Genomic DNA, 23173 nt, shown 5'->3' with positions numbered 1-23173 from the left:
CATTATTTTGTGATAATATTTTCTCTGTGTTGCTTTTATCGTTTTACAATGTGTTATTATACCAAATGATCGAAAAATTAGTGTACATTACACGAAAAAAGTAACTTGTTACCTTTAACCGTTTTGCGCACAGTGCGATTTGAATACAATATTATATGAAATTTCGTTTTTGCGCTATCATATATATCATTTATATATGATAATGATAATTTTTTTTCATTTCTGATGGTTGCATACTAAACTTCAGGCAATGACAAAAAAAAGGAGCCAAAAATTAACTCTTAATCTTGAAAACTAAGCGCGCTGTGATTTTTTGAAAAAAATATTTTTTCCGCTTCCGCGCTCACTCTGAAACCCCTCCGGCACACGGGAGACAATTTTTTTTTTACCGCTCCGGCGTAAGAGGGTTAATAAATTCCTTTCTTTTACAACTAAATTGTTTTCCAAAATAATTCTTTCGGTAATAAACGTCCATCAGCTGATTCTAAACGTAAACAAAAGATAAAAATAGATTTTTATTGCTGTATTTTGCTGTTTATACATTAATATTATAGTTGGGTGCTGTAATCTTTACAGTAAATCATGTTTTTTTTTATCATAAATATGTTCATTCACAAAATGGATATACAATGTACTTTTAGTTTGGTGCAGCAGCCAAATCATGAAAATAGAAAGGAATTGTTAGGTAATATATACTTTTGTTTGCTGATCTGATGAAGGGGAAATTGAAGATAGGAAAGAATAACTTTGAAACTGTCTTGAATTTAGTTTAAGGTGATAGTTGAAGACATATTTGGTGCTTGAACTAAAGTAGGCAGTTATAAAGCTTGAAATAGTGGTCTTGGGTGGGTTAATTATGAAAGTAGGCAGTTTAAAGCAATTTTTTAGGTGGGATACCAGGATAACACGGGTATTTACTTAGGTGTTTATTTATCACGGGGGTTCTGGGCCCTATCCCCGCGATTATTGAGGCCCCACTGTAGCTGATTTCCTTCTTTTCTTAAGGGACGTTAAGCGTTTAGCGCCTTCAACTATCAGGGGATACAGAGCGATGCTGGCTTCAGTTTTTAAACACGGAGGACTAGACCTATCCACGAATAGTGATCTTTCCGATCTAATTAAATCATTTGGGTCCTCCCTTTGAATCATTACTTTGTTCGTCTATGAGGAATCTCACCAAGAAGACGTTATTTTTAGTTGCATTGGCATCAGCTAGACGAGTTAGCTAGCTACACGCGATGGACAAAAAAGTGGGATTTTCTCAAGGCGACGCAGTTTGCTCAGTAGAACTCAATTTTCTCGCGAAAAATGAAAACCCTTAATATCCGTGGCCACGTAACTTTGTTCTCAAAAACCTGACAGACTTGATAGGCCAGGAAGAACGACTCTTATGTCCCGTGCGGGCATTAAGATATTACCTCCGCAGAATAGTCGAATCGTTTGTGATGCTCGGTTAAAAATCCCTCTCATCCCCTCTCAAAAAACGCTATTTCCTTTTTTCTGAGAGAGTTAATTGTTGAAGCACATTCTCAAGCTAACGACGCCGTGTTTTCATTACTGAGAGTGAAAGCGCACGAAGTTTGAGCGGTAGCGACTTCCCTCACTTTTCGACACAACTTGTCGCTATCCGCTATCCTCCAAAGTACCTTTTGGAGGTCTAAATCTGTGTTTGCTACGCATTATTTGAAAGAAATTGAGACAGTGTTCGAGGATTGTAAGTCTCTCGGTCCACTTTCGGTAGCTGGCATGGTGTTGGGAGAAACGACATAGGGGGTCGCTCCCTCTGTTAGCCTATGCTTCGCCTTGTACCAAGGTTGACGAGTTAAAGGGAAGTCTAGGGGTACAATGTACCTGGAGTACTCACCAGTCATTTTAGTGTTAGTTTTGGTGGGTAAAGGTTTTTATTTCGGTGTAGGTGACAGTTTTTTCATGTTGGTTATTTCTGGTCTTAGCCCAGGGCAAGGGCAATATTTTGTTGTATCTTCGTTGAGTCAGCAGTGAACACCATGACTACGAGGATCTTCCACTCCATGTAGAGGCACCCATTGGTCATATTCCAAGCCTTCTACTATGTCAGATGAGCACCGACCAGAGGCAGTATTCTCCTGCAGTAGCTCTCTTACAAGGTAAGGTACAACAGGTACTAATAGTGCTTTTTGGTATACTTTATTTTCAAGAATCATATGTTATTTTTGAAGTAAAACTTACATCCACAGCCCCCCATCCTTGCAATGGGTAATCAGCTGTATAATTGTTCGGTAAGACACTGCAATAAAAATGGAATTTTCATTATAAAATGAAATTTTATTGCATACTTACCGAACAATTATTAATCAAAGCCCTCCCTCCTCCCCACAGGTGGATGGCTGGGCAGAACGAATTGATGTTACCTGGACAGTTGTACCTGTAGCTCCCTCGAGTGGAGGGAGATGATGTCACCTACATCAGCGATGGCGGCGCCACTGTGCAAGTTTTGAATCTATTGTCTGCCATTCGTAGGGAATCTACAGCTGTATAATTGTTTGGTAAGTATGCAATAAAATTTTATTTTATAATGAAAATTCCATTTTACAGAAGGCCTTAAAAACAAAATGGACAAACTAAACAAGTGCAAATTTGGCCCGGATGGGATTCATCCAAAAGAAATTAAAGAGTTAAAAGAGGATATAGTTCTTCACCTATATAAACTACAGAAAAACGGCAGAACAACGAAAGGCACCCAAAGGATGAAAACGAGGTAATGTGCCCCCAGTTTACAAAAAAGAGAAGAGCCAGGAAATTATGCACCAATCTGTCTAACGTCTGTCCCTTGTAAGATTTTTTTTGAGTCCATAGTTGCAGATCAAGTTGTGGATCACATTGATAGAAACAACCTGTTGTTAAACAGTCAACACAGTTTCAGACAAAACAGATCCTGCCTATCAAACCTCTTGGAACTAATGACAAAAGTTAGAGCTTTAGGAATTGTAGGAGATACAACAGACTGGATCGAAGACTGGCTAACTAATAGAAAATACAGTTGTAATAAACCGTGAAGAATTAGAATGGGCAGATTTGACAAGAGGACTTCCTCAGAGTTCTGTCCTTGGTCCACTTTTTTTTATTTATATAAATGACATTGATGAAGGATTAACTAGCAGGATAGCTAAATTTGCAAACGACACCAAACTAGGTGTAAATGCAGCAGACCCAGAAATAGTATAAAGTTTGATAAATGATCTAAAAATAGGAGAGTGGTCAAAAAGGTGGCAATCGCCTTTTAATGTGGATAAGTGTAGTGTTACAAATAGGAACAAACAACCCTCATGCCAACTACATGCTGCTTGGGAATGACATAAACAGTGTAGAACAAGAAGAGGACTTTGGAGTTATTATTACCAAGGACTTAAAATCCTCAAAACAATGCATAAAAGCTGAAAAGAAGGCACATTAATTATAGTGGGATGCATAAAGAGGAAGTTCAAATACAGAAACAGGGAAACGGTGCTGCAGCTCTACACATCAGCAGTTAGACCCCATCTTGAATATGCAGTATAGTTTTGGTCACCAACACTAAGAAAGGACATAAATAGATTAGAAGGGGTACAAGCAAGAGCCATAAAGTTAATTCCTTCCATCAGGCAAATCGGTTACCAAAGACGACTAGAGAACCTGAACATGAAACAGGATGATTGCGAGGACAACTAATAGAAACATTTAAAATACTGAAAGGCATAACAAAAGTAGACAGTAATTTATTGACGTTAAACAAAACCCAGACAAGAAATAATGGATGGAAACTAGAGCTGAAGAGATACAACACATCTCATTGTGGGAATTTCTTCACATACAAGATATGTGACACGTGGAATAAACTGCCACCAGAAGTTGTAAACAGCAACAGTGTGGAAGTGTTTAAAAGAATCATTAGGATGGGTCTAGGCAAATTTACCGACAGCAATTCACCGACAACAATTTACTGACAACAGTTCATCGACATGCTCACTTTATCGAGTCCACAATTCACCGAAAACAATTGATAGAAAATAAAAAAAAAGGTCTTAAACAAAATTCAATCGGCCAAGTGGAAAATAAAATTTATTCATTGACTTATAATTGGTGACAAATTTAGATTGCAGCCTTAGTTAATGTTTCATTACTTATTGGTTGTTTCGGCTTTTAACCTTTTATCTTTGATATATGAAATAATTACTTACTAGTCTTTATTTAGGATATTAGAAAACGATGTAGATTTTTCTTATTTACTAAACATGTTTAAAATATACAGTAAATAAAGCAACTGTACAGTCACGGGCAAAATATTTAAGAGAGAAAATATTTGAGAATTAAATAGATGTATAACAAACCACAAATTGTTTTATTTAAAATCAGAAAGCAAGATTATGGCTATTGCCCGCAGATAATCAATGACATCGCTATATGAAGAGTATTTTTCAACAATCCGTTTTATTTGTTCAGAAGAATCACGGTATTTCTTTCTTGATGGTTGAGATGAAGTACCAGCTAAGAATTGGTCAACTTTTACATCATTATAATTTTGTTCCTTCTTCAAGAAGTCGAAAAACTTCCATATACAGGCAGTCCCCGGGTTACGACGGGGGTTCCGTTCTTGAGGCGCGTCGTAAGCCGAAAAATTCGTCGTAAGCCGGAACGACACTTGGAAATATGCCTTAAACTAAGAAAAAGTTAGAGACCTTACCTGTGTGACATGCAAGTAGATTGCATGATGTGTAGTGTGGTTATTCCAATGGCAAAGGATGGTTCTTGAAGGTATAATTCTTTATTAAACTCTTGTGACACTAAAAAGCACAATGTACTACACTTAATCCTTAGGTTAGATTATACACTAAACACTATATATTATGCACTGTACACTTCGTAGTAGTACGTATGTATTTGTTAGATCCTGGAGTACACTAAAATCCCAGTCTGGTAGCTCTGGAAGGTAAAAGTATAACACAATTAGTACAAAATACTACACAAAGTCCTGAATGCAATATGTAAATTATAGATATCAAGAGTAAAAGAGTTAATGTATGTTAATTAATTCCTTACTTTTAGTTTATAATTCCTTACTTTGAGTTATATCAAGAGTAAAAAAGTTAATGTATGTTAATTAATTCTTACCTTTAGTTTAATTATTTGGCATGCTTAATATTCCTACATTTAGTTTAAATGGCAATTCATCGGTTACCCTGGAGGACAAAGTCTTATGTGGCCCCATAGCCTTCATTCCTACATCAGTTCAGTTCTGGAATGCTACACAAAAAATAATTAGTATGTCAGTAAGTACTCTATGCATAGTAAGTTACATACAGTAATATGCACCATAACAGTGGTTTAATATCACATATATATGTATAAAACTTAGTAATGGTGTTAATTAATTCCTTACCTTTAGTTTAAATTGGCATTCATCGTAACCCTGGATGGACAAAGTATTATGTGGCCCATAGCCTACATCATTCAGGGGGTTCTGGAATGTACACAAAAAATAATTAGTATGTCAGTAAGTACTCTATGCATAGTAAGTTCATACAGTAATATGCACCTACAGTGGTTTAATATCACATATATAACATGTAGTATAAAACTTAGTTAATGTATGTTAATTAATTCCTTACCTTTAGTTTAAATTAGGCATTCAACGTAACCCTGGATGGACAAAGTCTTATGTGGCCCCATAGCCTACATCATTCAGGGGTTCTGGAATGTACAACAAAAAATAATTTTGTCAGTAAGTACTCTATGCATGTAATTTTTGTTACATACAGTAATATGCACCATACAGTGGTTTAATATCAACTGGTATGCATTATTGTAAATGATTGGTCTACACCCCCTGTTCAGCAGGGAGTGTACAGTACCAATTCCATGAGGGACCTTGATCACTTATCCATGTGAGAGATCTTGGTCACTTTTTTAGGATGTAGTACATATAAAACTTACTTAATGTAGTTTACTACTATGTATAATTCCTTAACCTTATTTATGTTATGTAGTAACCCTGGACAAAGTTTTATGTGGCCCCATAGCCTGCATCATGGAGGGGGTCCTGGTTTTCTGGAATGTACCAAAAAAGTATCAAAGTTAAGTCATGTTATGTATGTTTAGTAAGTTACATACAGTAACCATACGTACAGTGGTTTTAAACATGTACATATGTACATAATCAAACTTGGTTGGAAATTCCTGTAAAAAAAAAGTTATGTACATACCATGTAATATGTTACTACTGTATGTAAAAACCTTACTGTTCATACTTTGTTACACTACATGTTACATGTGATACGTTATACTCCGAAGGGTTTTTTTCCATCCAAAAATGGTGCTTCTACTTGTAGTAGTTATCCCTTGATGACACTTGTAGTAACAACCTGGAGTTGTGTGAAAAATGTTGGTTCTGGAAGGAAAAAGTAACAAAATTAGTGTACAAAATATACACTACAGAAAGTGTGAATGCATATGTTTAATTACTGTAGATATATCAAGAGTACTAAAAGAGTTAATGTATGTTAATTAATTCCTTACCTTTAGTTTATATTTGGCATTCAACGTAACCCTGGATGGACAAAGTCTTATGTGGCCCCATAGCCTACATCATTCAGGGGTTTCTGGAATGTACAAAAAATAATTTTGTCAGTAAGTACTCTATGCATAGTAAGTTACATACAGTAATATGCACCATACAGTGTTTAATATCACATATAACATGTAGTATAAAACTTAATTTAGAAATTCCTTACATAACTTACCAACTTTTAGTGAGTCTCAAAAGCTGTTACCTAGGTTGTGGGAGATGGAGGTGGAGGTGTAGAGCTTCATGATCAAGGATGCATTCCAAACCTAACTTTTCAGTGTGCTTTATCACAGATAACACAGGCTAGGATGATGGGCAGTCTGGAATGAAGAATTAATATTAAAGGACAGTATGTAACCACTTAGGTGTACAAAATTTATTGTACGTATGCAAACATTAAACACAACTGAGAATTCCTTACCTTCAGCAAAATGAAGACATGTAGGCTATGTAGAGGTCTGTGGTTTATGTAAGTCACAGGTGCATGCAGTCTGGAATATGATAATGTAATACATATGATTATAGTATGTATGTTACATACATAACATGGTTATTACATATGTAATATTAAAACATTAATAAAAAAAAATGTCCTTACCAAATTCTAGTGGTTGGCTTGCTTACTGGGATGGCCATATGGTACATGAGAGTGGGTGGCTGGGCTATGGAGTGGGATGGGCAGGTGCTTGGGAGTCTGGAATGATAAAAAATATATAAAATGATAGTTACTACTACTGTAACTACTGCACATGTTATTACTGTTTGACATATGTAGTGTGTAATACGTATGTTCAATATAAAAAATGAAGAATTCTTTTACCTGAAGGAATGGGAGAGGTGATACTACTTGTATCAACTGATTTGGGCTCTGGAGAGGTGATACTCGTATCAACTGATGAGGGAACATCTAGATCTGATAAGAATGATGGGTACATAAATATATTATAAGGGTGGATGTAATTGTAGCATATGTACACTTTTAATAAAAATTTCTATTAGCAATTTATAAAACATTTTATAACCAAATTTGGTTAACGGGATTCCTTACCTGATGTATAGGGCGAGGCATCAAAACCATGGAAAGGCTCAGGGTCATCTGGGTCACTGTCACTATCAAAGGGGTCTGAAATGGAAAAAAAAAAATAATAAGGTTATGCAACATCAAACACATTGTACCACTATGTAAGTTAGTGTACGTATGTATGTAGGGTGTAAACAATTTCCAACATGAAAATGAGAAAAATGAAATTGCTTACCTGATTGTACACGTGCAGGTGGGCGGGCTGATACAGAGGGTCCAGGTACAGGGGGATCTGGAACTGTAACAGGTAGTACAGGGAGATCTGGAACTGTCACAGGTAGTACAGGGAGATCTGAACTGTCACAGGTAGTACAGGGGGATCTGGAACTGTCACCACTTCTGCAATAAAATTACAAATGATGAAAATTAATGAAGTTACAATTTACTCTTACATTTAGTTGTTACATTAAAAAATTAACACATTTTAATATGTACACTATGTAAAACACATAAATTAGTAAAACAGTTCAGAATTCCTTACCAGGACTAGGAGTGGGAGGTGGTGGTACTGGAGACTTGTGAAAGAAAGTGTCAAGCCTGGACTGCACACTTCTCTTCGTCTGCTTCTCCTTCAGGGTCTCCTTGTAGAAAGTCACCAAATCCATGATTCCTCTCTTGATTTTGTCAAACCTAGAAACGTTAGGGTCTTCTGCCTCAAAAGAAGCCAAGGCTCTCTCCAGATGAGTAAAACCCTCTGACAAGCCTTTCACAGTTAATGACCTGGGTTTTGGCTCTGGTGCCGCCTCCTCTTCCTCAATCATTTGTTGCAAGTTCTAGTAAGTCCTCTGCAGACAATTCCTCTCCATGGGAAGCCAGCAGCTCTGTTACATCATCAGGTTCAAGATCTAGTTGCAGCCTCTTGCTTAGCCCTACGATCTTCCTCGTCACAGTCTCGACGTCTTCTGCCTGGTCAAAGCCTTCAAAACTGTGCACAAACTGTGGACACAGTTTCCTCCAGGCCCCATTTAAAGTGGTCGTCTTCACCTCGTCCCAAGCACTTGCAATGTTCTTCACTGCATCTGCAATGTTGTAGCCCTTCCAGAATTGCTTCAGTGTCAACTCCTTGTTAGCTTCTATGGCCCTCAAAGCAAAAACGTATGGTCCTTCTAAGGTAGTAAGCCTTGAAATTAGCTAATTACTCCCTGGTCCATTGGCTGTATCAGCGATGTGGTATTGGGTGGGAGGTACACCACCTTCACATTAGGATGCATGTCGCTCAAATTTGAAGGGTGACCAGGGGCATTGTCCAGGACTAAGAGGGCCTTAAAAGGCAGACCCTTCGAAGTCAAATACCGCTCCACTGCTGGCACGAAATGGTCATTGAACCAATCTTTCGAAGACCATTAAGGTAACCCACGCCTTCTTGTTAGATTTCCAAATCACAGGGAGTTGACTCTTGAAAATGCCCTTGAAAGCCCTGGGATTCTCGGCCAAATACACCAGCAAGGGCTTCAGTTTCAAATCACCACTTGCATTGGCCCCAAACAGCAAAGTCAGTCGCTCCTTTCCAGCTTTATGGCCAGGTGCTGACTTCTCCTCCTTGGAAAGGTACGTTCGATTTGGCATTCTTTTCCAAAATAATCCAGTCTCATCCACATTAAAGACTTGGTCAGCCGTGTAACCACCATCCTTAATTATCTCAGCCAAACCACCTGGAAAACTTTCTGCTGCTTCGCTATCAGCACTAGCAGCTTCACCTTGCAGCTTCACATTATGCAAATTTGCACGAGCCTTAAAACGGTTAAACCAACCTCTACTCGCGGAAAATTCACCACCAGCACTGGCCTTTGCCAAACTTTTTCACTACTGCCTCATGCAGCGCTCTAGCCTTCTCCTGGATCACACTTAAGCTCACCGGAACACGTCGCTGGTTCTGGTCCTCCAGCCAGATCATGAGCAATTTCTCCATTTCAACAATGCTCTGGCTACGTTGCTTCTCGTTTATCACCGTTGACTTCATCGGTGCAGCATCCTTAACATGCTTCAGAATACGTTCCTTATCCTTCACAATGGTTACCACCGTGGTCCTGCTCAAGCCTAAAGAACGGCCTATTTCGGTGTTAGTTTCTCCCTTCTCCGAACGCTTTATCACGTCATATTTGACCCTCCATCGTGATGACCTTCTCTTCTTGGATGAACTATCATCGGAGGAAGTACTTTGGCGTTTAGGAGCCATTGTAAATTTGCGAAAATGGCAAGGAATTTCAGCAACGTCTCAGCACACAACCTAGTGGAATGCAGGCAGGCACGCGATTGAAGTGGCGTCCTTTCGTATTGTTACGCTTGGCGTCCTCGACCGTCCGAGGTCGTTGTTCGGTTCCTCAATTTACCATACAGTTTAATAGCGTTAATTAATTTATGCACCCTCCGCTCAAAAACTAGTTCTGCATATGAGGTATCGTTAAAAAGCATAACAAAACGTCGTAACCTTGGAATTTGTGTTGTAATCTACCAGAAACTTAGTTTTTTAATTATGTACTGGAAACAAGCAATGATTTTCATTATATTTGCGCTTTTGGACTGTTTTAAACTGCGCATCCCAAGCTAGTGTATTCATTCGCCCGCAAACTAGTTCCGCATATGCGGCGTCAGTAAAAAAATTCAAAAAATACGAAAAAAAAAAAAAGTGTCAAAAATCATCATAACCTCAAAATTTTTGTTGTAATGTAACCAAAAACATATTTTTATTATGTACTGTGCTAAACTATAAAGGATTTTTATCATAGCATGCGTTTTTTAAAAGCGTCGTTAACTCGGAGCGTCGGAAGCGTCAGCGTCGTAACCTCGGAACAAGCGTCGTAACCAGGACGGAATTTCCATTGAATATTTAAGAAAAAGCGTCGTAACCTCGGAACGTCGTAAGCCGGAACCGTCGTAACCCGGGGACCGCCTGTAATAGGGTGGTGCCCAGCAACTTGTGTTTCAAAAGTTTGGTGCCAGCCTTCTATGGCATTATTTGTCTTCGGTAGGAATAGTAAAGCAGATTCATAAACATTCCACATCTCGAGCTCAAACTTGGGAGGTCTACGACGGTTTCTTCTGTCAGGACGGCCTATCCACGTATCTTCAAAATAGTCCACTACGTCTTCTGCTTCACTCGGGAGGATATCAGCATCACGTAGCAATTCAAATACACTGACTACAGAATCAACAGGCACATATGCTATGGCGGGCAAATAACGGAGATTTAGTGCAGATTCTGCATCCTCTTCATATCTTCTTTTCAGTCCATTAGCCTGGACGGCACGAAAGATACACTGAGAAAAATAGAAGAAACATCCTTTTAATACCACGCTTGGGAATTCTTTTTTGCATGCCTTTATCATTGCGTGTTCAAAATCAATAGTTATCGAGGAAGGAGACGAAAAATGTGTATTGATCTTAATCTTCTCTAGTAGCGTATTGTAAGATGCTTCTGACTTATCTGGAAGTAATGCATAGACAAGCGGAATTGCTCTATTTTCTTGAAATCCATGGAATGTATATAACTGATAAAAAAAACAATGGAACGGTTTTGAATATTCCGTCCCCATACCAATGATCACTATTTGCTAGAAGATGAGTGTTACGTGAAGTAGCAAAAATTAATATGCGATTTTCAGTTGGTCCAGAGTCGAAAATTAAAAATTTTTCACCTCGAAACGTTTTCGTATACTCGCTAGTAAGAGTCAATTCACTTTGGCTCTGTGGAAGTGGTGGCAGGCAATTATTCTCAAATCTGATACTTCTTATTGTCCTTTTCATCGTCTGTGTTTTCGGAAGTCTACAAGCAGCTGCTTCGCTGCAATTCTTAAGCTCGTTTGATATTAGTGCATGAGGTGCTTCTGTGGAAGATTTGGCTTTTTTATGTATGTTTTCCACAATTTTTTGTGCTTCACTCTCGGCTGCATCACAAACATGATTTGCTCAGTCACTTCTGCTACAATTTCACCGTCACACGTAGTTACTCGCGCTTTGCACCTTATTTTGTGATATTTGTCACATTTCCAGTATATCTTATCATCACGCTCCTTGTCTTTATGAAAGAAATAGCCATGAACAACAAGCTTCTTCTTTCCTTTTTCGGATTCTATAAAATGGAGAGGCATGATGGGCTATGTAGTGAAAATCTTTGTTAACTAGACCATTTATATTTCTTAATGAAGTAAGAAAATACACTGTTGTTATTTTGAAACTCAAGCTAATTTGGTAATTTAGTGCATCGGATGTTTCTAAACTACCTGTTTAGTATTAAAACCTTATTTGGGGATTTATTGTCTCGGTTATTTCATAACTACCAGTTTAGTACTCAAACCTTTATTTTATATGTGGCTGGTACAGTCTTGTTAATGATCTTTCCTTTTTTATCTTAGCTTAATTGTTGTCGGTGAATTGATCAATCACAATGTCGGTGAATTGTGCAGTCGATAAATTGAGCATGTTGATGAACTGTTGTCGATGAACTGTTGTCGGTAAATTGTTGTCGGTGAATTGTTGTCGGTAAATTCGCCGGATTCCCATTATGATACTGTGAATGAACAGTAAAACCTGCTGCAAGAGATAAGTGAGCACACAATGTCTCCTTGGATGGACTAACAAGCCTTTAAGACATCCTGATCCTTGTAACTCCTCATAAATCTTGTTCGTTAATGTTTATTAGCCCTCCAGGTAGCTTTTCTGCATCTCACACATCAGTATATAACAGAATAACAATCAGGTGAGATTGAATGTGCCAGGGACTTAATGACTTGATTGAGCTCCAGTCACTAATTTAATATGACCAGGAATGTCACTTGATCGGGATGATTGGCTAATTCTCTAGGTACAGATTTCATTGAGAATTGTTTATAATTTATTGTGCACTAACTATTATTGGAGTGATCTTTTATATGTAATATGATTTTAATAGAATTTTCTTTAATGGAAATTACATTTTTTGTACATGCAACTTCCCCGGCAGATATATACTTAGCTATAGTCTCCGACATCCCAGACAGAAATTCAAATTTCGCGGCACACGCCACAGGTAGGTCAGGTGACCTACCCTCCCGCCGCTGGGTGGCGGGACTAGGAACCTGTTGTTGGTTCCTCCTGACTTGATTTTCGTTTTTCGTTTGCCGTGGATCTTCTTGGACCGTCTTTTGGTGACGTATTGGATCGTTGGCTTGGCATATGCTGTTGTGGATTGTTTTAGGATTTTGCTTTTGTATTACTCTTATAATGTCTGTCTCTGGTAATGTATATAGAGTGTGTGTGATGGAAGGATGTAAGGTGAGACTATCGAAGGGTTCGGTAGATCCTCACACTTTATGCATGAGGTGTCGGGAGAATGAATGTTCAATTAATAATCCTTGTACAGCATGTGAAGGTTTAAATGAGGAAGGATGGAATTCTCTTTCTGCGTATTTGAGGAAGCTAGAGAGAGACAGAGTTAGGAAGGCTTCCTCCAGAAGCGCCAGTAGGTCTCGTTCCAACGAGCCAGTTGAGGGCACGTTAGTTCCTAACCCAAATGTAGTACAGGCGGTCCCCAGTTTACGACGGGGGTTCCGTTCTTGAGACGCGTCGTAAGCCAAAAATCGTCGTAAGCTGGAACATCATCAAAAATCCTAAGAAAACCTTACTTTTAATGCTTTGGGTGCATTGAAAACTATGTAAACTGCATTCTTATGGCATTTTTCATCAAAAAAATCTTCAAATATTGATTATTTTGTATTTTTGGTGTCATATTTCATCTCCCAGATGAGCGTTGTAGGCGTCGTAACCCTGGAACGTGCGTCGTAACCCTGGAAATAACGTCTATTGACAAGCGTCGTAACCTCGGAACGTCATAAGCCGACACCATCGTAACCCGGGGACTGCCTGTGCTTGCATCCTCTCCTACAGTTTCAGCTCCTTCTCCCTTCACTGAATATGCGGATTCGTCTTCGGAGATGGCTAATATGAAAGCCGCTCTACGCAGGATGGAGTTGCAAATGCTTGCAATGCAAGGTAAGAGTGCTGTGCATAGTGAGTGCAGTGTTCCCAGTGCAGTGGAGGGGGCGTCTGATCGGCTCCGCAAACTCCCAGGCCCAGTGGAGGAGGAATATCGAAAGCCGTAAGGAGGTTGTGGAGAATCCGCACCGGTCAGGCGTCCCTTCGGCAGGTTCTTTTGTTTCGACCCAGGTTGTCATGGATCGCCACAGGAAAGGCATCCTGAGGAAGTGCTTTTCTTCTTCAGATTCGGCTTCTCCAAGGCGCGGATGAAGTTCGGCTGAGGAGTCTCGTCCCTTGAAAAGAGCTTGGAAGGCTCCCAGCAGTATGTTAGACTCCAGCCTGGAGCGCTTCCCGGAGGAAGAGAGCCAGGAGAGCCCCAGTCAGTCCTGCTTCTCGTTCGGCTCATCCATCTTCTTCAAAGCCTCTCTCGCCTCCTTCGGAAGAAGATCATGAAGATTCTACGAAGCGGATCCTTGTCAACCTGCAGGAACAACTGTCTACGTTGATGGGTGCTCTGGTTAAGGACCCTCCCCGCAAGAAGGACATCGCACTCCCGATTAAGAGGTCTAAGCTCCCTCCGCGCAAGAGGATTGCCTCTCGGGACAGGAGCCCTTCTCCGAGAAGTTCCAAGCGCCTCTCCCCTGTTAGGCGCTCTCCTCCTCGCTGGCGCGATTCTCCTGGGAGACGCTCTACTCCTGTTAGGCCCCCCTCTCCTCGCAAGCGTTTGTCGCTGGACAGAAGCGCCTCTCCTCACACACGCGCCTCTCTTAGCAGACTCTTGGCGCCAACCAGGCTTTCGGCGCCAGCCAGGCGCTCGTTTTCCATCAGCAGGCGCGATTCACTAGACAGGTGCTATTCTCCTGACAAATGCGCCTCTCCTCTCAGACGCGTTTCGCCTAATAGAAGTGCCTCTCCTCACAGGCGCGCCTCTCCTAGCAGGCGCTTGGCGCTAGACAGGTGCGCGGCGCCAACCAGGCGCTCTCTTTCCTTCAGCCACCTTTCTCCTTGCAGGCGCGATTCGCCGGACAGGCGCCTGGCTCCTGGTAGGCGTTCTTCTGCGAATAGAAGTGACTCTCCTACCAGACGTCCTTCTCCCTTCAAGCGCTCGGTTACCTCTAGACGTGTTTCTCCTGGCAGCCTGGCAGAGGAAGTAGCCTCGTCTCACGAACACCTTCGTGGTAATCCAGAAGAGGTCTTAGAAGACGTCTCGGAGGAGGAAGTCCCCAGAGCAGCAGCTCTTTCGGACTACAATGTCTTAGCGGCCCTGCTGGTACAAGAATTCGGAGATTCTCTTTGCCCAGCTGCTCCTCCCTCTCCTCGGTCTCTTTTCTCCAGCACCAAGACATCGAAGAGATCCTCCTTCTTGAAAATACCCCCTACCATATCAATGAAAAAAGCCTTGCAAGCAGTTGGAGATTGGCTTAAATCCAAAGAGGAGGCAGGGAAAACAGTTTTTTCTTGTCCTCCCTCCAAGCTCTCGGGCAAACAGGGCATTTGGTACGAGACAGGAGAACCGATGGGGTTGGGACTCCCCTAATCGGCAGAAGCTGACTTCTCCAACTTGGTGGATTCCGCAAGGAGACATTCCCTTCCAACAGCCAAGACAACGTGAGGAATGACTGAACTGGACCATTTCCTCAAGGGACTCTTTCGAGTACTGGAAGTTTTTAACTTTTTAGATTGGTCCCTTGGGGCATTGACCGGGAAGACTCTTGACCCAGAGTTTCTGGGACCAGAGGAATTGAATTATATTCTTTCTTGGATGGATGGACAAGGCAGTCAGGGACGGTTCGGGGGAGCTGGCCTCTCTCTTCGGGGCAGGAGTTCTGAAGAAGAGAGCGGTGTATAACTCGTTCCTGACAAAATCTGTATCTCCGGTCCAAAGGGCGTCCTTGCTTTATGCTCCCCTTTCGAACCAGCTGTTCCCTAACAAATTGGTGAGGGATATTTTTCATTCCCTGGCGGAGAAGGCAACTTAGGATCTGTTGGCGCAGTCTGCGAGGAAGGCGAGACCAGCGGTTTCCTCCGTCAGGAAGGAGAAACTCCCTGCTCAAGAGCCCATTCAAGGAGGCCCTTCACACAGAGCCTCTTTCAGAGGAAAGAAACCAGAAAAGCGTGGTAGGTACTCTATCAGGCCCTTCAAGAGGGCTAAATAAGAATCAAGTCCTCCAGACTACAGTAGGTGCCAGGCTTCTCGAGTTCGCAGAAGCCTGGGCACAGAGAGGAGCGGACAACTGGTCCCTCTCTATTTTGAGGAAAGGATACCTCATCCCCATCAAGGAAAAGGCCTTTCTTAACTACAACTCCAAGGGAGCTTTCAGCCAAGTACAAAGACCCCATTCTATGGCGAACCCTTCTTCAACTGGTTGAGCAAATGCTGGAGAAGGAGGCCATAGAGCCAGTTCAGGATCCCCACTCCCAAGGATTCTACAATCGCCTGTTCCTCGTGCCGAAAGCCTCAGAGGGGTGGAGACCTGTTCTGGATGTAAGCGCCTTGAATCTTTTTGTAGAGAAGAGGAAGTTCTCCATGGAAACAACTTCTTCGGTTCTCGCTGCTCTTTGTCCGGGAGATTGGATGGTTTCCCTGGATCTTCAGGACGCATATTTCCACGTACCGATACATCAATCTTCAAGGAAGTACCTAAGATTCATGGTAAAAGGAAAGATTTTCCAATTCAGGGCCTTGTGCTTCGGCCTTTCGACGGCTCCACAAGTATTCACGGGGCTCGTGAAGAATGTAGCCAGGTGGCTGCATCTGGCAGGGGTGAGACTCTCTATTTGTCTGGATGACTGGCTTATTCGCGCCAAGTCGCAGATTCAATGTCTGGAGGACTTGCAAGTGACATTACGGATGACCCAGTCCCTTGGACTGCTGATAAACCACGAGAAGTCCCAGATGGTCCCCAGTCAGAACATCGTGTATCTGGGGATTCAAATGGATTCTCGGGGTTTTCGAACGTTTCCATCCCCGGAAAGAATCGAACGGGGCATGGAAAAAGTGACTACCTTCTTAGAGAAAGAGCGAAGCTCCGTGAGGGAGTGGTTGAGTCTGCTGGGGACACTTTCCTTGCTGGAACAGTTCTTCTCTTTAGGAAGGCTTCACTTGAGACCCCTTCAGTTTTACCTGAAGCGGGTGTGGGATCAGAGGTCAGGAGACCTTGCAGACACCTTCCCGATACTAGAAGGGGTAAAAAAGGAGCTGAGTTGGTGGTTTTCCCCACTCAGAATGAACAAAGGCTTGTCTCTTCTAAAGCCGAACCCACGCCTAGTGTTGTTCTCAGACGCGTCAGAGTCGGGATGGGGAGCAACACTAGGGGCGAAAGAAGTGTCAAGTACCTGGAAGGGGGACCAGGTGAACTAGCACATCAACAAGAAGGAGTTGAATGCAGTCTTTCTGGCCCTGAGGAGTTTCGAACCAGAAGTCAGAGGCTCGGTGGTCCAGATCAACTCAGACAACACCACGGCTTTAGCATATATAAGGAAACGGAGGGACTCATTCCGTCTCCCTGTACGAAGCAGCAAGAGACCTGTTGCTGTGGGCAGAGGAGAGAGAAATTACGCTTCTCACCAGATTTGTTCAGGGAGAGAAGAACGTAAGGGCGGACCTGCTGAGCAGGAGAGATCAAGTCCTCCCCACAGAATGGACTCTCCATCAAGACGTTTGCCAGATGTTGTGGAGCCTTTGGGGGCAGACCACACATAGACCTTTTTGCCACGAATTGGAACAAGAGACTGGACAACGTTTGCTCCTCCATTTCGGATCCAAGAGCAGTAGTGATAGACGCTCTCCTTCTAGACTGGACAGGGATAGACGGCTATGCGTTTCCCCCATTCAAGATTTTGGGGTAAGTATTGAGAAAGTTCGTCTCCTCAACAGGAACGAAACTAACTCAGGTCGCTCCCTTTTGGCCCGCTCAGGAATGGTTCACAGAGGTACTGGAATGGACGGTGGACTTCTCCAGATCTCTTCCACTCAGGAGAGATCCGCTCTCTGCCTGACTGCCTTCAGACTATCGAGAGACTTGTCAGAGCGAGAGGCTTTTTACGCAAGGCTGCTAGCACGATCGCCAGAGCCCGCAGGTCATCAACCTTGCGAGTTTACCAGTCGAAGTGGGAAGTGTTTCGGAGATGGTGGGGGACGAAGAAACTATCCTCATCCAATACCTCTGTGACAATAATTACTGACTTCTTGCTCTTTTTACGAGAAGAGTGCAGATTAGCTGTCTCTACGATTAAAGGTTATCGTAGCATGCTATCCGCGGTGTTCAGGAACAGGGACCTGAATATCGCGGAGGATAAAGATCTGCATGATCTTATCAGATCTTTTGAAACGTCTAAGAAGAAGTACTCTAGACCACCTAGTTGGAACTTAGATGTGGTTCTCAAGTTCCTAGTTTCGGACAAGTTCGAACCTCCCCAGCAGGCGTCCTTCAGGGACCTGACTAGAAAGTCGCTGTTTCTCATAGCACTGGCAACTGCTAAAAGAGTTAGCGAGCTTCAGGCTCTGGATGCTAGAGTAGGGTTTAAAGGAGAGTCAGCAATCTGCTCTTTTAAACCTTTGTTCTTAGCGAAGAACAAGAATCCCTCTAAACCATGGCCTAGAAGTTTTGAGGTCAAAGGGCTCTCACCCTTAGTGGGAAGAGAGATAGAGAGATCCCTGTGCCCTGTTAAGACCCTTAGATTTTACCTGGAAAGGAAAAAGAAGCTTAAGGCCAACCTAGAGAGTCTCTGGTGTTCTGTCAGAGATCCTAGAAGACCCATCTCTAAGAATGCTCTGGTGTTCTTTATGAGGAGCGTCATAACAGAGGCGCATGCGACGTGCGATGATGAACAGTTTAAACGCCTTAGAGTTAAAGCCCATGAAGTAGGGTCATTGCGACATCTCTGGCGTTTCAGAAGAATATGCCACTGAACGATATTGTGGCCTCTACATACTGGAGATGCAACGCAGTGTTTGCATCTCATTACTTGAGAGACGTGAGAGTGACTTACGATAAGTGCTTCTCTTTGGGGCCCTACGTATCTGCAGATTCAGTGCTGGGACAGGGAACTGAGACTAATCCTTGTTAGGTTAGTTTAGTTTTATTTTCAATTTGGTGTTGTGTTTTTATGGTTGTTTGGAAGAGGGTTAAGTGGTAACCCCTTTTCAATTGTAGTTCTAACACGGGTTAGAGATGGTCAGGTGGTCGGGATTGGTTTTGTGCTCCTTGATAGTGCCAGAGGCAAAGGTTTTGTCATATAAGTGGGTTAGCCCCCATTGACGAAGATCCTAACAAGGTTCTGTCATGTAAGTGGGTAAGCCCCCATTGACAAGATCCAGAAGAGCTCTCAGTCATAGGTCTCTACCTCGCTGAAGCACTTGAGGCAAAGCAGACTCATAGACAGTATCCATGAAGTCTTCTGCCCAATCAGGTAAGAACCAAGGTCTTTGACCTACAACATGTGTTGTTTCCTGTTTTTTATTTGTATTATTAAGCTGTCTCTTACCCTCCACCAAGGGTGCCAATCAGCTAAGTATATATCTGCCGGGGAAGTTGCATGTACAAAAATGATATTGTTATGATACAGTAAAGTTTTGTACATACTTACCCGGCAGATATATATGATTAATGGCCCGCCCAGCCTCCCCTCAGGAGACAGGTGGAAGAGAAAATCTGATTAGAAAACGGGAATGGTTCCTAGTCCCGCCACCCAGCGGCAGGAGGGTAGATCACATGACCTACCTGTCGCGTGTGCTGCGAAATTTGAATTTCTGTCAGGGACGTCAGAGACTATAGCTAAGTATATATCTGCTGGGTAAGTATGTACAAAACTTTATTGTATCATAACAATATCATTTTTTTCAGCATGGATTTGTGTTTCACCATGCTCAACCTGACTTTGTAATGATGGTGCATTGGTTAGCTGCCAGTGAACCTAACAATTTACCTGGGTAATGTAAATTTCATTCATCCACTCTGAAAGTTGTTACAAGTTAAATATTCATTGGTTTAAATTTACATGGAATTGATATTGCACAGGGTATTTGGAAATATAATTGTTTTGCTTGTTTCTACATATTTTGAACTAATGTTTAAATTTATACTTGATATGGTGTAATGACTGGATATTGAAATAATTAAATCGGTTACATATTACTTAAGATTTTTTTTTTTTATTGTAGTTTTGTATTATTTCAGGTATGCACATAACATGGTTGGAGTTGGTGCATTTGTTGTGAATAACAATGATGAACTTCTAGTAGTATGTGAAAGGTTCTATACAAAACCACACTGGAAATTGCCCGGGGGATATGTACAGCAAGGTAAAGGTACCTTCAGGGAAAGAATCTCAATGAAACGCTGTTGAGAGAAATAAATATAAGTCAGAAGAGTAGTAAGAGAAATAATTTGAGGCTTTAGAAGACCATTTAGGAATGATTACCATAATGTAATGTCTAAGAGGAAATGAGATGAGTGAAGGCAGTTGCAAGGTTTTTATGTGAAGTGTCATCATTTGTGAAAGGTATAGATTCTCTGTCAGCCTTTTGATATTTTTAACTTTTTTCATATTTGTTTGGTGCAAATGATAGTATGATGCTTTTATAATAAAAATTTTTTTTTGCAAGCCCATTATTATCAATAGCCATATTCTGTGCAAATGTTGTAAAGAGGCAACACCACTGTGCTTACCCAGAGCACATACTGTGTTGATTCACTTTGAGCATTAGTCTGCTGCCTTGATCTCCCAGATGTGTACTTTATTCTTTGTTCTGACATGCCTTGATGTTTTCTGTTGTGATATGCAGATATTACCAGTCATTTTTATATCTATGTACTTAACCAGTAATTATATAGCTATTAGTTTCACTCATTTGGCAGTTAAATTTTGAAATCTGCAGGTCACACTAAAATGTTTTGGTGGTAGATGACTAACCCCCTCCTACCTTTTGGGAGGCGGGAGAGGTACAATAGCAAAGAGCTTCAGTTTGTTTCTGCCGGCTGATGGGTGAAGTCCTGTAGTTGGCTGCAGGTAAATTTTTAGAATTCTGACTTTTATGATTGATTAATAGTAAGCGCCTCAGTGGCATGGTTGGTATGGTGTTTGCATGCCACCTCAGTGGCCACAAGTTCGATTCTCGGACATTCTAGTGAGGGGTTAGAAATGTGTATTTCTGGTGATAGAAGTTTACTCTCGACATGGTTCTGAAGTCACGTAAAGCCATTGGTCCCATTGCTGAATAACCACTGGCTCCATGCAGTGTAAAAACACCATACAAGCAAACAAATAGTATTGCATCAATTGGTGAAGTACCTTTTTTTGGTTGCCTTTCGGCATATTTAGCTCATGATATGGGTTTTGAAACCTTATTATCTGATGTAGACTTACAGTTTTTCTTTTGTATCCCTGATTTTGACTTTTCAAGATGTCCGACACTAGTATTTCTTCTTTTAGGTATTGCAGCGCAGGCTGTAAGGCCCTGTTCCTTCCCATGCAGCTGTTGCATCTGCACTGTTCCGTCTGCTCGGTTGCAAAGTTCCGTCTGCTCGGTTGCAAAGTCAGTGTCAGAGCAAAGGCCGCATGGTTCGAGATATGCACGTTTACTAGTGTTTGTTCATATGGACCGCATGGATTTGCCTGCGCCACATGTAAAAATGGAGACATTTTCTTTGATGAAGTTGAAAAACGTCCAGCTCTGTGAACATGAGATCAGAATGATCATTACAAAATCGTAAAGGAAACGTGTTGGGAGGAACTAGTACTTGAAATTATCTTCAATTCTGATAAAAAAGGAAAAAATCATAGTTAAGTTGTCTGCACTTTTTATTGAATTTCTAGTATATATTCTTCACATTATATCAGTTTATCATGCAGTTCAACTTTAGCAGCATGAATGAAATATACTGGGAATTGATCTCTTGATGAGGTAGCGACATGCTTCCTCTTGGTACATTTTCTTCTGACATGTTTATCAGTTGTGTTGAAATAGCATATCTTCGTACCGATAAGTATCTCATGCCCTTACAAAATTATGCAAAATGTTACATGCTTGGGTTATATTCTCAACAAAAAGCATGTTAACATTGATAGGTCTGCGGAATATGTTCTCAAGTACATGTTCCTTCGTGCTACATGGGATATACAGTAATACCCCGAACTTACGCAATTCGAGTTGCGCGAATTCACAATAGCGCAAACTTTTCATTGGAACACTACTAATTATCATATACAAGTTCTTCACAATAGCGCAAACATTTGAGAATCCTCCAAAAACACTGCAAAACCCTGCAAAAGTCTTTATGTTTAATATGTTATGTAAATTTTAAAGTTTTAAAGCCATTCTGCATATAATCTTTATTAAAAATGTATTATTTTTATTTTTGTACATGCATGAATATGATACAAAGGTAATTACAGCACCTACAGTTAGTGCATATACTGCACTTTTAAGTGTAAAATCAATATGGAGATTCTGTGTATGCTATTTATATTTTTTAAAATATTTACAAAGGCAGTACATAATTCACAGTGCTTGTCACTATATAAGACCATGATCAACTAGTAAAACATATCAGAGACATAACAGAGTTGTCATTCTGTGAAAATGATCTTAACCTTGGAGAAAATTACGGGTAGGTACAACCTGTATGTAATATGTTAGGTAATTACAGCACATACAGTTAATGTACTTTCAGAAGATGTTCCCACATGACGTACATATTTCTCTCTCTCTCTTTCTCATAGTTAGCCCTCACACTAGTACATGATTTTAAATTGATTGAATTTTACCTTCGCCCTCTGCAAACATTATGTATGTACATACATATTTTCTTTATCTCATTGAACTGTGTAAGAACCTTCATTATAACAGACTTATGAAGTTTGCCTAGTGACCAAAGAAAACTTATTTTACTCTGATGGAAAAAGAAAATGGCATCCCATGAATTAGTGGTAAAGTTAATATACGAATAAAAATGGATACATATGTACGTATTAATTCCTGTACAGTAACTACTTTACGCCAACCAGTTATTTTTTTTTATTAAGGGTAATGAATTTCAATAATTTTTAAATCAAATTACAGTAACTTTAATTTCATTTAAAAGTTAGCTTAATACTTAGGGAATATTATTAGGGTGATATTTAGTGTTCAAACTGTAGAAGTAAGCATTTACAGTAGTGCCTCAGGTTACGAAATAAATCCTTCCGAAGCGGCCTTCGTAACCTGATTTTTTTGTATCTTGAACTACGTTTTATATGTAAATTGCCTAGTTAGTTCCAAGCCCTACAAAAACACCCCAGTAAATTTTATAATAAAGCTAAATTGACCAATAAACAATGAAATACAACAATTTGGACCATTCAATACCTAACATAACCTTTATTGTAGTACATACATGTAAATAAAGTGTATTAGTATACATGGTACAAGAAATACTTTATGTACATGTACTACATATGTAGTAAAAGGTGGAACCTTACCTTTCGAGTGAGGCGATCTCCGAAAGTGGCGACGGAGGAGGAGGATAAATGGCAGAAAACATAAACACTTAACTTTACGAAACACATTAAAAAATGGC

The 23173-nt window shown here is 40.8% G+C and overlaps 1 protein-coding gene and 1 long non-coding RNA gene across 4 annotated transcripts in view; one reads left to right on the top strand and one right to left on the bottom strand.

Moving 5' to 3' along the window:
* LOC135219438 (uncharacterized) overlaps positions 1-23173 on the top strand; it is a 208948-nt gene that overhangs the window by 102225 nt on the left and 83550 nt on the right. For all 3 annotated transcript variants that reach the window (XM_064256214.1, XM_064256215.1, XM_064256216.1), the window contains exons 5-6: positions 19460-19545; positions 19793-19917. In XM_064256214.1, coding sequence (XP_064112284.1) covers positions 19460-19545; positions 19793-19917 — 211 coding nt within the window. The remainder of the gene's footprint in view (positions 1-19459; positions 19546-19792; positions 19918-23173) is intronic.
* Positions 7085-8747, bottom strand: LOC135219439 (uncharacterized). The gene is made up of 4 exons (XR_010315438.1): positions 7837-8747; positions 7629-7703; positions 7401-7493; positions 7085-7274 (listed from the first exon to the last, which is right to left on the bottom strand). It is a non-coding gene; the product is annotated as an uncharacterized LOC135219439 (long non-coding RNA).

This window comes from Macrobrachium nipponense, chromosome 1 (assembly GCF_015104395.2).
Source record: "Macrobrachium nipponense isolate FS-2020 chromosome 1, ASM1510439v2, whole genome shotgun sequence".
Classification (NCBI taxonomy): domain Eukaryota; kingdom Metazoa; phylum Arthropoda; class Malacostraca; order Decapoda; family Palaemonidae; genus Macrobrachium; species Macrobrachium nipponense.
This window is presented reverse-complemented; position numbering and strand designations above follow the sequence as displayed.